General features: G+C 43.0%; 1 protein-coding gene across 2 annotated transcripts in view; it reads left to right on the top strand.

Annotated features, from left to right (window-relative positions):
• The window catches only part of KLF12 (Kruppel like factor 12), a 440,849-nt gene that overhangs the window by 189,022 nt on the left and 235,939 nt on the right, over positions 1-15,888 (top strand). Inside the window, exon 3 of one of the 2 annotated variants that reach the window (XM_039911204.1) lies at positions 4,780-4,858. The exons of the other annotated variant lie outside the window; for it this stretch is intronic. Coding sequence (XP_039767138.1) covers positions 4,780-4,858 — 79 coding nt within the window. The remainder of the gene's footprint in view (positions 1-4,779; positions 4,859-15,888) is intronic. 2 annotated transcript variants of the gene reach the window in all.

The raw sequence follows: 15,888 nt of genomic DNA, 5'->3' as shown, positions 1-15,888 counted from the left end.
GTGTATATTCATATATATATATATATATTACTGATCTGAATATATATTATTAGACTGTGAGCCCGTCATTGGGCAGGGATTGTCTCTGTTGCCGAATTGTACATTCCAAGCGCTTAGTACAGTGCTCTGCGCATAGTAAGTGCTCAATAAATACTACTGAATGAATGAATCTGAAATCTATTGTGCTATAATTTAAAAAGTCAACATTAATGACTTCCATATATGTCATCATCAACACCATCATCCTTAAATTTGGAAGCTCAATAAGCGTGAAAGTTTCCAAGACTTTTTAAGCAAAGGCTATTCATTCATTCATTCAGTCCTATTTATTGAGCACTTACTATGTGCAGAGCACTGTATTAAGAGCTTGGATTGTACAGTTCGGCAACCGATAGAGACAATCCCTGCCAATAACGGGCTCACAGTCTAAAAGGGACACAGTCTATTCTCTCCAGGGAATATGCAGTCTAAATGGAAACTCTGCTTGATACTCCTCATATAGTAGTTATATTCTTGGTATGTACTTTAACAGGGCGAAGTAAAGTATCATGCTGAGAATTTTACTGCATATTTAGTTAATAAAAAGAATCACCCTCTGAGTGGAAAAATGTGTAACTTGTTATTGCAGCTTTCCTTTTGAGTTTAGGTTTTGGGAAAAAATAAACAATTGGCTTGGTGTGTAATTTCCACAGTTTTCCATGAAATGAATTTATGGAGCTCAGAAATATCTTGCACGTGGTGACAGTTTCTGGTGGGAGTTACCCTGTAGACAGACCACCAATGCCAATGAGAAAATTGGAAGAGAGGCTCCTCCCCTGGAGCAGAGGCTTTGTGGGTGCAAGGAACCTGGCTCAAAACACAGGCCAACCAAGAGAAGCAGCGTGGCTTAGTGGAAAGAGCCTGGCCTTGGGAGCCAGAGGTCATGGGTTCTAATCCCGGCTCTGCCACTTGTCAGCTGTGTGACTTGGGGCAAGTCACAATTTCTCTGGGCCTCAGTTACCTCATCTGTAAAATGGGGATGAAGACTCTGAGCTCCATGTGGGACAACCTGATGACCTTGTATCTACCCCAGTGCTTAGGACAGTGCTTGGCACATAGTAAGCGCTTAACATATACCAACCTTATTATTATAGCACCAACCCAGAAAACCTAGTATCATAGAAGATACTTTACTGCAAAACAATGTGGAAAGGTATTCCAGGCCTTATCGGTTAAGCTCCTCATGGGTGAGGACCATGTCTATCAACTCTATTGTATTGGCTTCTCCCCATTGTTTAGTATAATGCTGTTCAGACAGTAAGTTCTCAATAAATATCATTTTTGGATTTCCAGCTAACTTTCACCAATATGAACAGGCCTTAAGCATCTGAAGTCTACGCTTGAGTGACATATATACAAAGAGAAACAATACATTAAATGCAAATAAAATATTTTACTTAAATTTGAGTCAGTCAATCCTATTTATTGAATACTTACTTTGTGCAGAGCACTATACTAAGCATTTGGGAGAGTACAATATAATAACAGACACATTCTCTGCCCACAGTGAGTTTATAGTCTAGAGAGGGAGACAGACATTAATACGAATAAATGAATTACACATATATGCAGAAATGCTGAGGGACTTGGAGGGAGGATGAATAAAGGGAGCAAGTCAGGGTGACGCAGAAGGGAGTTGTAGAAGAAATAGAGTGGTCTCGTGGGAAGAACACAGGCCTGGAAGTCAGAGATTCTAATCCCAAATGGATTCTAATCCTAGCTCTTCCACTTTTCTGCTCTGTGACTTGTACGATCTTTGACAAGTCACTTAACTTCTCTGTTCATCAGTTACCTCATATGAAAATGGGAATTAAGATGGTGAGCCCCATTCGGGACAGGAACTGTGTCCAATCTGATTAGCTTGTATCTACCCAAGCATTTGGTACAATACCTGACATTGTCATACATTCAATCGTATTTTTTGAGCACTTACTGTGTGCAGAGCACAGTACTGAGCGCTTGGAAAGTACAGTTCGGCAACAGACAGAGAAAATCCCTACCCAACAACGAGCTAAGAAATACCATAAAAAGTAGTTGTCGTAATAATAGTACATTAAGCACTTGCTGTGTGCTAATCTCCAGGATATAGTACACGGGGGAGCACTGGACAGGATTCCTGACCCTCAAGGAGTTCACGGTCTAAAAATCTGGGGGGAGAGGAGACAGGTGAAGGGCACATAAGGAGAAAACAAAATGATATAAAAACCAAAATGAACATAAAAACGAGGGCGAGGATGAATATGAAATAAAAAGCACTGGGTGCCATGGCTTGAAGAGCATTCATTCATTCAATAATATTTATTGAGTGCTTACTATGTGCAGAGCACCGTACTGAACGCCTGGAATGGACAATTGGGCAGCAGATAGAGACCATCTCTGCCCTTTGACGGGCTCACAGTCTAATTGGGAGAGACAGATGGCAGAGCAAAACAGAACGAAACAAAAACAAGACAACATTATCACGATAAATAGAATCAAGGAGATGTACACCTCTAACAAAATAAATAGGGTAATAAATAATATATACAAATGAGTACAGTGCTGAGGGGAGGGGAAAGGGGAAGGAGGAGGAGCATAGGATGGGGTGGGGAGGGCAGGTGAAGGGAAGCAGAGGGAAAGGGGGCTCAGCTGAGGGGAAGTAAAGGGGGAAGGGGGAGGAGCAGAGAGTGGAGGGGGAGCAGAGGGAAAAGGGGGAGCTCAGTCTGGGAAGGCCTGTTGAAGGAGGTGAGCTCTCATTCATTTTTGAAGAGCAGGGTTTCAGCATTCTCATAGCTCCTAAGCCAACGGTTTTAGACATGGTAGCCGGGGTGGCCACGGCTTTTCTAACACTCTACATTCTGTGGAGTTGTCACCATGCTGCGGCTCAAAGCCTCTGCTCCAAGGGAGGAGCCCCTCTTCCAATTTCTGCTCATTGACAATGGTGGTCTGTCTGCCATGTAACTCCCACCAGAAGCTGTCACCATGCGGGAGATATTTCAGAGCTCCATTTCTCTCCCTCTGAGATGAAGCAAGGCAGGTTGGGAAAGAGGCCCTGATTTGGGGCACAGCCTGCCCGGTGAGGGTATCACCTTGACTCACTGTTGTTTTGGTAAAAATGAATAAATAAATAAGTAAATATTCAAAGACCTAAGTAGATAATAATAATGTTGGTATTTGTTAAGCACTTCCTATGCCATGGATATGAAAGTCAGCTTTTCAAGTCTTTTTAATTGGATCATACTATATTTAGAATTTCTGATATTCTAGACTTACCTTATTTCTGTTGGCAATAGATTTTAATCCAAAACTATTAGCATATTATTAACATTTGAATTGGAAGTGCAGTAGATAAAAGAGCAAAAATGAATTGAATGTCACCGAATCTGCCTCAGCACTTAGCATAGTACAGATATTTAATAAATACCAGGTAATAACAGGTAATTGAGAAGCAGCATGGTCTAGTGAAGGGAGCTAGCCTGGGAGGCAGAAGACCTCGGTTCCAATCCCGTTCTGCCTGTTTTCTTCCATGTGACCTTGGGCAAGTCACAGCTACTCTGTTCCTCAGTTACCTCATCTGGAAAATGAGATTCGAGACTTTGAGCCCGATGTGGGACGTGAACTGTGTCCGACCTGAATAGTTTGTATCTACCCCAGTGTTTGCCACAGAGTAGAAGCTTAACAAATGCCATAAAAATTAGTAATCACTTAGTAAATTTTAATAAATAGTATTACAAGTACGACTGAAGCCAGACCGCATATCACAGGCTATCCACAATCCCTTTGCTATCCAAATGAATATGGAAAGGCACCAATGGGAGATTTTCGCAGGAGCTGATGAAGTCACTTAACGGCACTGTATATATGAGAAGCAGTTTGACTCAGTGGAAAGAGCCCGGGCTTGGGAGTCAGAGGTCATGGGTTCAAATCCCAGATCTGCCACTTGTCAGCTGTGTGACTGTGGGCAAGTCACTTAACTTCTCTGTGCCTCAGTTACCTCATCTGTAAAATGGGGATTAAGACCGTGAGCTTTAGATGGGACAACTTAATTACTCTGTATACCCCAGCGCTTAGAACAGTGCTCTGCACATAGTAAGTGCTTAACAAATACCAACATTATCATCATTATTATCCAGATCTTGCCACTGCCTGATATTGGCTCCTTCCAATGCCAATCTAGACTGGCCAAGTTCTAGGTGAAATGGAAGGGTGCCAAGCTGCAAAGAGAAAGAGAATGGCTTCAACCATGCTCGGGTTATATCTTAGTCAGGCTACGGCTTTAGTTGAATGCTTATCGATCGTAAAGGAGTGTACTAAGCGCTTGGGACCCAACAATGCAAGGGTTGATAAATGCTTTCACTGCCCTGCAAGGAGCTTGCAGTCTACGGGTAGGACAGCCATTGAAGTAGATTAGGGTGAGAGAAAATGGTGAGGAAATATTTGCTCAAATAATTTGGAATTGGGAAGTGTATCAAAGTGCAAAATGTCCTATGCAATTCCAGTTTCCCAGGACTACCCCTTGTTGGAGAGGAGGAGGTATAGAATTGAAGGAATTCAACTGATTCCAGCCCAGAGGAGGCCAAGTTTGTCCCTGGGAACTTGTGAGACCTTCTGAGCTCTTAGAGGGTTTTTATGGGGGTATTCAAACTTAGTACAGGGAAGCCTATGCACGTTTCTGATTTGCTAACCAAAGCACGGTATTTATTCCCCGTTAGCTACTGGTTAAATGTTCACAGCTGAGGCATTCAGTGTTTCCTTTTCTAGACTCAACCATGCTTGTAAAGAAATCTCTACTACAACTAAGAGGTCTCTAGAGGGAATGGAGCCAAAATGTAATTGTAAGGTGAGTATGAGTTTACTCCAAAGGATTTCATTAAGAGGGCTTGAAATGTGCTGCAGAATGTTACTTTAGGCAGTTTCTTTACTAGGTCACAGTGTACGTTAATTATTTTAAAATGTGTCAGCATTACCTGAAAAAGACACATATTTCCAATAATGACTATTCTTGATTCTGAATGAGAGATTCAGTGCAAATTATTTCACAGTCTAAAAAGAAACACTGTTACTTTAATGACTATCACGAGCGAAGAAAAAGCATTCAAAAAAGACTCCTGGCTTTGCCCTTTTACAGAATTTAATTATTACCTCCCCTACTGTGAAACAGGAGCTAGAGTTGATAATAAATTGATAAAATTACCTTAGAAATGTGAATTTGCTTATCATTTCATATTCTCTGGTAAACCCCTGCTTGCCATCTTTTGATCTGTTGCAAAAATCATTGTGTGTCAGTACCTCAGTTTCAAAGAGAAACAAGCACAGAAGTTGTATTCTTATTAATGTGGAAAGACCAAATGTTCTAGTAGGAATGAGTTTTTCGACAAGATACATTTTGAAAAAAACTTTCATCTAACATTAAGAAACTGCACAAGCTTTAATAACAAAGTCAAAATTTCAAACATGGATTCGTTGAAGAGATTGAAAAATAGCACATTTATAGCCAATTAACTGTATACCAATAAGTGGAAAAGAAACAGAAACAATTAAGTCATGGCATTCTGTCATCATAATCTGTAAACCCCTTTCTGGCATCATAATCTGAAACCTAACATGCAGAAAACTCACATTTACTTGAAGTCCTTCGGTCAGTCAGTCTACCAGTCAGTTGTATTTCTTGAGCACTTACTTGGGAGAGTACAGTATAACAGGCTGAAGAGTACTCACTGGACATAGAAGGCTTTTGGTTATTCTAAGAATCAAGCTGTCAATCAATCCATGATATTTAGTTTTTGAGTACTGCATAGAGAAAACGATGCAAAACTGCTTGGGAGAGTATAATTAATTAATGTTGGTATTTGTTAAGTGCTTACTATGTGCAGAGCACTGTTCTAAGCGCTGGACCTGGGGGTCACAGTCTTAATCCCCATTTTACAGATGAGGGAACTGAGGCACAGAGAAGTTAAGTGACTTGCTCACAGTCACACAGCTGACAAGGGGCAGAGCTGGGTTTCAAACCGATGACCTCTGACTCCCAAGCCCGGGCTCTTTCCACTGAGCCATGCTGCTTCTCTAATTCATTCATTTAATAGTATTTATTGAGCACTTACTATGTGCAGAGCACTGAATACATATGCCCAGTTCCTGCTCTCAAAGAGTTTACAGCATAAAACAAATGGTTGCCTTCCTACTTTCCTACATCTCCTACTCAAATGCTTGAAATTTCAAACTCAGTGTTGTGCATTTAAATAAATCTATGTACACCTTTGGGATACCAGAACGGAAGGAAGACCTTAATTGCAAATCCGCCAGCCAAATGGCATCGCTTTGAAGAGGAGAGGTTTGTTCAGAAAGTTTAAATGGCATCTGCCTTCATGAGCTGTTCTTGATAATGTCATCCAGTTAGGCTCAGGTGAGGTAGTCAACGATCAGACACTTTCCTGAACCCCTGCTCCAGTTCTAAGTTGGACTGCGGCATAGATTGAGTGACCAGTGCTCTATCCCGCCCATTTAACCGGAACTCTGGTTAAAGACTTGGAAAGAAGATATCTCACTATTAATAGAAATGCAGACTCTAGCTAGACTATAAGCTCATCCAATAGACTGCAAGCTTATTGTGGGCAGGGAATGTGGCAACTAACTCTACTGAATTCTATTCTCCCCAACACTCACTGTGTTGTGCATTCAAATCTGCCACGCAACAAATCTATTCAGTTGTTCAGTTGAGTTTTCCGAGCTGCTTACCCCAAAATATGGCCATATAGACTATTTGAAAGTATTTGCAATCCAAGATAAAATTGGGCACTGGTAATAAGAAATGGAGAAAGGGCAGCATGAGTAAATTTGCGGAAATATCCATTTCCTTTATATTTTCATTTTAGCCCCATCTCTATGCTATATGTTTTTAGTGGAAAAAATGATACATCAAGAAACTAAAAACTTTTGTATTCCTAATGCTAGCTCTCCAGGCTTTTTTTTTTTAATTAGACTCTACAAACTACATTAACATATTGTCAAAACAAGTAGCACCTCAGTTGTGTCATGGTAGCATATGTGAGACAAAGCATTTGGGGTTTTTTTTCTATAAGTATCATCGTGTATTTTAATTAGAAATGATGGAAGAAAAGGATCGAGTGCAGTCCAGTGGTGAATCTGAGCTAAGGAAGAAAGAGAAACAGTTTGATTCAATGGAATTATTTTCATCCCACCCCAACAAGATCACCTATTTCTGAAACGATCGTGAGAAGTTGTGTTTCGTAAATTTCAAACTAGGTTCAGAAGATGAGATACTCTTGGGCAGGGATTGTGTCTATCAGCCTTAGTATACGCTCCCAAATGAGAGTACAGTGCCCTGTACACAGTAAGTGCTCAGTAAATACCATGGAATAATTGATACAAACATATCACATTATGATTTGTATATAACACGATGGAAGAATTAGGAAATGTTCAGTGTATAAAGAAATGACTCTGTACCCGCACATAGTATTGTCAAAATGTAATATTGCTACCTCCCTCCTCCCTCTCTCTGCCAGAGTCTCACTTCATTATATCATACAGAATATCATGTCTTTTGTTTTTGCAACTTTTAAGTATTAAATACAGTAAAAGTCTTCCACTGTTGGTGAGCATAATGATAATGAAGAAATTCATATTCAAATGTCAGTCCTAGTATTATTTATTATATACTATCCATCAATTAATTATATTTATTGAAGACTTACTGCATGTAGAGCACTGTACTAAGTGATTTGAGAATAAAATACAACAGAGTTGGTAGACACATAATAAGCATATAGTGTAGAAGGGGAGACAGACATTAATATAAATTAACAAACAAACTCAGTGAGTGGCTGAGAGCGGCTGCTATGGTCCTGGTTCTCTGCGCGAGCCGGAAGCTCTGGGGCTGAAATTTATTTTTTATATTAGTACTTGTTAAGCGCTTATTATATAGCAGGAACTGTTCTAAGCACAGGGGTCGTTACAAGACAATCAGCTTGGACACAGTCCCGTGTATATATGTACATATCTATAATTCTATTTATTTATATTAATGCATGTTTTGTTTGTTCTGATGTGCATATATATATCTCTAATTCTGCTTACTTATATTGATGCTACTGATGCTCGCTTACTTGTTTTGATGTCTGTCTTCCCCCTTCTAGACTGTGAGCCAGTTGTGGGCAGGGATTGGCTCTGTTGCTGAATTGTGCTTTCCAACTGCTTAGTACAGGGTTCTACACACAGCAAGCGCTCAATAAATACGATTGAATGAATGAATGAAATAAACAATGTCATTAATCCATTAATTACCACTAATGAAGGCTATATTATAACATGAGTTTCCCACATCCTGAGGTTCTTTAAGTACACAGTAACCATTTGTTAGAAGAAATGACTATATGTTTAAAAATTTTTCTGATGAAACTTGAATACTAAATAGATATTATGAATAAATTAAAGAACTGCCATAAACTCGGTACCTATATTAAGGGAATAGTAAATATATTCCTGACTATTGTTCTCTACCTCATTATTTAATGGATCCCTTAAATTACCTGTTTTAGAAAGGGCAGAAGAAATTTTATTTTGGGTTACTGAATAGAGAAGGTTGGAGTTAAAAGTGAGATTGAAAAATTGTTAAAAACTAGGCCAGAAATATCTGACTTCTTTTTTGTCATAGATGCATCATATTTTATCATTATATGCCACAATACGTATACATACAACTGAAGGTAGACTAATATTTGGATTTCTAATAACTATAGTTAATAAAGGCACTAGCATCATATAAATTTTATACAGAATTTGTTGTGTTTGTATGTTCATTTTTATTTGGTTCTTCTCTACTGGGAAATATTAAGACAATTTTTTAAAAATATCAGTGTCTGTACATTATGTATCCTTAAAGGGTTGCATTATATGCTTTCGATATTGTACTATACTAAATTTTGCATTCTTTGTTCCTGCCGTGAGAAGGGTATTTTATAATATAGAGGTGTGGACTTCCAAATCCTTTTCATGATTTAGCTTGTTGCTATTCTATGGTATACCTCAGAGTTGTAATGGAATCATGATAATTGGAGATAGAAAAAACCTATTAGCTCATCTTGACAGTATTGTCCCCTACAGTGTATGCCTAAATTCTTAAATCCTATTTAATAAGCCTTGACAGTTTTGGGCCCAGGAGATTAGTACACCATTTTCTAAAGTGAAAAGGGATAATTCAGATGATCATTTCTTCACAGAAGGTAGTCTTATGTTCCAGAAATCCCTTGGTATGCTCAACAGTTGGTCTCTCCAGTATTAGTTTTTTTTTTTTCCTCCTTTCATTTTAACTTCTGTAGCATTTCTGTCATTTCATATATTAATTTCCTTTCCAAGTCTACAAAAAAACCACTTAGATTCCATTAGGTCTCCTTATTCTCATCTAATTATTAGCATTGGGGGATGGGGGGTGGGGAATGAAGGAGGGTGGGAGGGAGCTATAACATCTAGAAATTATACAGTTTCCGCTACATCTCCCGTACTGTGATCTAGGACACAGTGTAACGCCCCGTTTTCAACAGCTGTTTGAGATAGCTCAGGCCACCTTATTCACTTTCCAATCTGCAGCTGCAAACCTGGGGTCAAATTGGTTGTTAGGATAAGGAGAATAATGAAGGCTATTAAAGAATGGGGTACGGGGAAGGTATTCAACAGCAAGGGGACACCTTCCAAAGCAACAAAACCCCCCTTCCCTGACCATCTTTCTGCTAGGATCCCATGATGTAGAGGATTTTTTCATGTGTCAAATCATCTGGAAGAGTCAGTGGTGACCTCATACTGAAGTGTTCTGATTTTCTTACTTGATACACCCTGAAGGTTTACATGAAAATGATGTGAAGTACAGAATACATTTGCTTAAAATTATTCATAGCATTTATGTGAGACGAGTAAAGCCAGAATAAAGGCATGGCAGGCTAATCTGGTGGACACTCCATATCTTTCAAGCTCACCTCCTCCAGGAGGCTTTCCCAGACTAAGCCCCCTTTTCCTCTGCTCTTCCTCCCCTCCCCATTGCCCTTACCCCCTCCCTCTGCTCTACCCACCTCCCCGCCCCCCAGCACTTCTGTATATATGTTTGTATTCATTATTCCATTTATTTTATTAATGATGTGTATAGATCTATAATTCTATTGATATTGATGCTATTGATGCCTGTTTACTTGTTTTGATGTCTGTCTCCCCTCTTCTAGATGTGAGCCCACTGTTGGGTAGGGTTTGTCTCTATCCATTGCTGAATTGTACTTTCCAAGGGCTTAGTACAGTGCTCTGCACACTGTAAGCACTCAATAAATACAACTGAATGAATGAATCTTTCAGTTTGACATTACAGTTACAGGTCTAGACCTATACCCTTAAGCACTCCCCTTTCCCCTAGGCCCTCCCCCGCTCCCCAACACACACTTTCTGTTTCTGTCTCTCTGTCGCTCCATCTCTCGAGGCTTCCCCTGGTGAGGAAATCCTGCAGTCAATACCTATTTCTCTTCCCAACCTAATATTTTCTATGAGAAGCCATTGCATAATTGGAGATTTTTGAAGATGGACTAAGTTGAGGGTTGTTGTGAGTCCCTGGTTTGTACCAACCTGGGCCTTTCTGGACATGTAGTAGAAGTCAAATCACACCTCTGATCTCCAAGATTACTGTGAAAAGATTTTACTTGGTTCTACCAGCGTGCAAGGGAGTGACACGTACATATGCACACTCACTCCACTCCACCAAGGGTCCAATATCCTTCTGTGGTCAGAGGAGCCCGTTCAGCCGATGCTTCTTCTTTCTGCTTCCAAGTGCTGCTGCCTTGTGCTGCGTTCGAGTGCTGCTCTCCTGCTGCGCTCAGCGTTGTTCCTTCATGCTTCTCTGCATGCTTCTGCCTGCATGTTCTGCTCCAGTGCTGCCTCTCCTCTGCATGTCTCTGTTTGCATGTCGACTACGTTTCAAAGGGGCCGCATTTTATCTGGCTTAGGTTTAGGCATCACAGATGTGGTTCCACATGGCAGGCATTGATTGCTCCAGGCCTGTTACCGGATAGAAGAGGGAGAGAAAGCCATCTTCCTTCCATGCTCCACCCCACAGGCCAGCAATCACCTGTTTCAGGTAGATCCATCAGTTCCTTTACCTAATCTGTTCCTTGTTGTGGTTTGCAAGATCACAAACAGTCACTAAGTCAGCTTACTGAGGGCTCACCAAAAGGGTGGACTTCTAATAATAATTATTACGGTATTTGTTAAGCGCTTACTATGTGCCAAACACTGTACTATGCCCTGTGGTGGATGGAAACAAGCAAACTGTGTTGAACAATGTTGGACACAGTCCCTGTTCCATGTGGGCCTAACAGTCTCAATCGCCATTTTGCAGATGAGGTAACTGCGGCACAGAGAAGTGAAGTGACTTGCCTAAGGTCACACAACAGACAAGTGGCAAAGCTGGGATTAGAACCCATGACCTTCTGTACTTCCGTGATTCAACACAGACTGAAGAGGGAGACTCAGGTGGCAGGAGATCAGTAAGAGAGAAAGGAACTTGGTTTCTGAGTCTGACCTTAATCCATCAACTCTGAAAGGGATCCCAAGTTTCAGTCCCAGGGGGCCACTCCCCATGCATGCATGTGTTTGGGTTGGGACAGTGAGAAATGTATTCATTACAGCCCCTGGGGAAATTGCTGAACATGGCTGAATCACCAAGTGTCTGTCCCAGCTTTCAAGCAATTAATAATAATAATAAGAAGAAGAAGAATTATGCTATTTGTTAAGCACTTACTATGTACCAAACACTGTTCTAAGTGCTGGGGTAGATACAAAGTAATCAGGTTGTCCCATGTGGGGCTCACAGTCCTAATCCCCATTTTACAGATGAGGTAACTGAGGCACAGAGAATAATAATAATGATAATTATGGTATTTGTTAAGTGCTTACTACGTGCTGAGCACTGTTCTAAGTTCTTGGGTAGATACATGATAATCAGATTGTCCCACGTGGGGCTCACATTTTTCATTCATTCATTCATTCAATAGTATTTATTGAGCGCTTACTATGTGCAGAGCACTGTACTAAGCGCTTGGAATGAACAAGTCGGCAACAGAGACAGTCCCTGCCATTTGATGGGCTTACAGTCTAATCGGGGGAGACGGACAGACAAGAACAATGGCAATAAATAGAGTCAAGGGGAATAACATCTCATAAAAACAATGGCAACTAAATAGAATTAAGGCGATGTACATTTCATTAACAAAATAAATAGAGTAATGTAAATATATAAAGTTGAGCAGATGAGTACAGTGCTGAAGGGATGGGAAGGGAGGGAGGAAGAGCAGAGGGAGATGAGGGGAAAAGAGGATTAAGCTGCGGAGAGGTGAAGGGGGGGCGGTAGAGGGAGTAGAGGGAGAAGGGGAGCTCAGTCTGGGAAGGCCTCTTGGGGGAGGTGAATTTTAAGTAGGGTTTTGAAGAGGGGAAGAGAATTAACCTGGTGGAGGTGAGGGAGGGCATTCCAGGACCGCAGGAGGACGTGGCCCAGGGGTCTACGGTGGGATAGGCGAGACTGAGGGACGGTGAGGAGGTGGCTGGCAGAGGAGCGGAGCGTGCGGGTTGGGCAGTAGAAAGAGGAAGGGGCAAGGTGATGGAGAGCCTTGAAGCCTAGAGGGAGGAGTTTTTGTTTTGAGCAGAGGTTGATAGGCAACCACTGGAAGTGTTTAAGAAGGGGAGTGACATGCCCAGAGCGTTTCTGCAGGAAGATGAGCCGGGCAGCGGAGTGAAGAATAGACTGCAGCGGGGCGAGAGAGGAGGAAGGGAGATCAGAGAGAAGGCTGACACAGTAGTCTAGCCAGGATATAATGAGAGCCCGTAGCAGTAAGGTAGCGTTTGGGTGGAGAGGAAAGGGCGGATGTTGGCGATATTGTAAAGGTGAAACCGGCAGGTCTCGGTAACGGTTAGGATGTGTGGAGTGAACGAAAGAGACGAGTCAAAGATGACACCGAGATTGCGGGCCCGAGAGACGGTAAAGATGGTCGTGCCATCCACGGTGATAGGGAAGTCTGGGAGAGGACCGGTCTTGAGAGGGAAGATGAGGAGCTCAGTCTTGCTCATGTTGAGGTTTAGGTGGCAGGCCGACATCCAGGTGGAGACATCCAGGTGGAGGATGCGTGCCTGAAGGGAGGGGGAGAGGACAGGGACAGAGATGTAGATCTGGGTGTCATCTGCGTAGAGATGGTAGTCAAAGCCGTGAGAGCGAATGAGTTCAGCAAGGGAGTGAGTGTAAATGGAGAACAGAAGAGGGCCAAGAACTGACCCTTGAGGAACTCCAACAGTTAAAGGATGGGAGGGGGAGGAGGTGCCTGCGTAGGAGACCGAGAATTACCGGCCAGAGAGATAAGAGGAGAACCAGGAGAGGACGGAGTCCGTGAAGCCAAGGTGAGATAAGGTGTGGAGGAGGAGGGGATGGTCGACAGTGTCACAGGCAGCAGAGAGGTCAAGGAGGATCAGAATGGAGTAGGAGCCATTGGATTTGGCAAGCAGGAGGTCATGGGTGACCTTAGAGAGAGCAGTCTCAGAAGAGTGGAGGGGACGGAAGCCAGATTGGAGGGGGTCCAGAAGAGAATGGGAGTTAAGGAATTCTAAGCAGCGATTGTAGATGACTCGTTCCAGGATTTTGCAAAGCAAAGGTAGTAGGGAGATAGGGCGATAACTTGAAGGGGAAGTGGGGACGAGAGAGGGTTTTTTTAGGATGGGGGAGACGTGGGCATGTTTGAAGGCAGAGGGGAAGGAGCCATTGGAGATTGAGTGGTTAAAAATAGAAGTTAAGGAAGGGAGGAGGGCAGGGGCGATGTTTTTTAAAAGGTGAGCGGCAATGGGGTCCGAAGCTCAGGTGGAGGGGGTGGCACTTGCGAGGAGGGAGGAGATCTCCCCTGAGGATACTGGAGGGAAGGATGGAAAAGTAGGGGAGAGGGTTGGTGGGGAGGAGGGGAGAGGGGGAGGGGTGACTTTGGGGCGCTCAGACCTGATTGTGTTGATTTTTGTGCTGAAGTAGGTGGCCAGATCATTGGGGGTGAGAGATGGGGGAGGGGGAGGAACAGGGGGCCTAAGGAGAGAGTAACAGGTCCGGAACAATTGGCGGGGGTGACGGGCATGGATGTCGATGAGGGAGGAGAAGAAGTTTTGCCTGGCGGAGGAGAGGGCAGAGTTAAGGCAGGAAAGGATAAATTTGAAGTTTGTGAGGTTGGCTTGGTGCTTGGACTTTCGCCAGCAGCACTCAGCAACTCGAGCATAGGAGCGTAGGAGGCGGACAGAGGAGGTGATCCAGGGCTGTGGGTTAGTGGAGCGAGAGCGGCGGAGGGAAAGGGGGGTGAGAGAGTTGAGATGAGTAGAGAGAGTGGAGTTGAGAGCGGAGACATCATCAAGAGTGGGAAGTGAGGACAGGGCGGCAAGATGAGGAGAGATGCTTTTGGAAAGACGGATGGGATCAAGAGAGCGGAGGTCTCTGTGGGGCAGTAGCAAAGATTTGCAGGGGGAGGGAGTGTGAGAGATGAGGCAGGTGAGAAGGTTATCGTCAGAGAAAGGGATTTCAGAGTCGGTGAGGGAGGAGATAGTGCAGCGGTAGAGATGACGAGATCGAGGGTGTGACCGAGTCGGTGAGTGGGCGCGGTATGGTGGAGGAGGAGGTTGGCAGAGTCGAGGAGGGACAGCAGGTGGGCGGCAGAGGAGTCATCAGGTACATCCATATGGATGTTGAAGTCTCCGAGGATCAGAGTGGGCAGAGAGAAGGAAGGTGATTTTTTAATCACCATTTTTACAGATAAGGTAACAGAGGCGCAGAGGGATTAGAACCCACGACCTCTGACTCCCAAGCCCGTGCTCTTTCCACTAAGCCAGGCTGCTTCTCTAATAATGTTGGTATTTGTTAAGCGCTTACTATGTGCAGAGCACTGCTCTAAGCACTGGGGGAGATACATGGTAATCAGGTTGTCCCACGTGAGGCCCACAGTCTTAATCCCCATTTTACAGATGAGGTAACTGAGGCCCAGAGAAGTGAAGTGACTTGCCCACAATGACACAGCTGACAAGTGGCAGAGCAGGTATTCGAACCCATGACCTCTGACTCCCAAGCCCGGGCTCTTTCCACTGAGAGAAGTTAAGTGACTTGCTCAAGGTCATACAGCAGACAAGTGGCAGAGCTGGGATTAGAACCCACATCCTCTGACTCCCAAGCCTGTGCTCTTTCAACTAAGACACACTGTTTTTCACAGCCACGCTGCTTAAACTTTGAGGTCAGGGGGCACTAGTTCAGCAGCTAACTGACAAGGTTGACACTCCAAGACGTGTCTAAACCTAGCTCAGACCAACCTCTTATGGAGCCAAGTATAACAATAATAATAATAATAATGTTGGTATTTATTAAGCACTTACTATGTGCAGAGCACTGTTCTAAGCGCTGGGGTATGCAGGGTAATTAAGTTATCCCATATGAAGCTCACAGTCCTAATTCCAATTTTACAGATGAGGTAACTGAGGCACAGAGAAGTGAAGTGACTTGCCCACAGTCACACAGCTGACAAGTGGCAGAGCCGGGATTCGAACCCATGACCTCTGACTCCCAATCCCGTGCCCTTTCCATTGAGCCATGCTGCTTCTCAGCCAAATATAGTCCATGGCCTGACAGGACACGGAAGCTGCTGGCTGATACAAGTGTGTAAAAGGGCTTGGTGTCAGGAACTGTACTGAGGAAGGAATTCAGTCATGGGGCCAACTCCAATACTTATTAAATTATATACAACCCCCTTAGCACTTATGTATGTCTGTGTACTCATTTATTTTAGCAAAGTAAGTTGTAAATATTTTTCAATCAAT

The sequence above is a fragment of the Ornithorhynchus anatinus genome, chromosome 2 (genome assembly GCF_004115215.2).
Source record: "Ornithorhynchus anatinus isolate Pmale09 chromosome 2, mOrnAna1.pri.v4, whole genome shotgun sequence".
NCBI classification, from domain to species: domain Eukaryota; kingdom Metazoa; phylum Chordata; class Mammalia; order Monotremata; family Ornithorhynchidae; genus Ornithorhynchus; species Ornithorhynchus anatinus.
The sequence above is the reverse complement of the archived record's forward strand: the minus strand, read 5'-3'. Positions and strand labels throughout refer to the sequence as shown.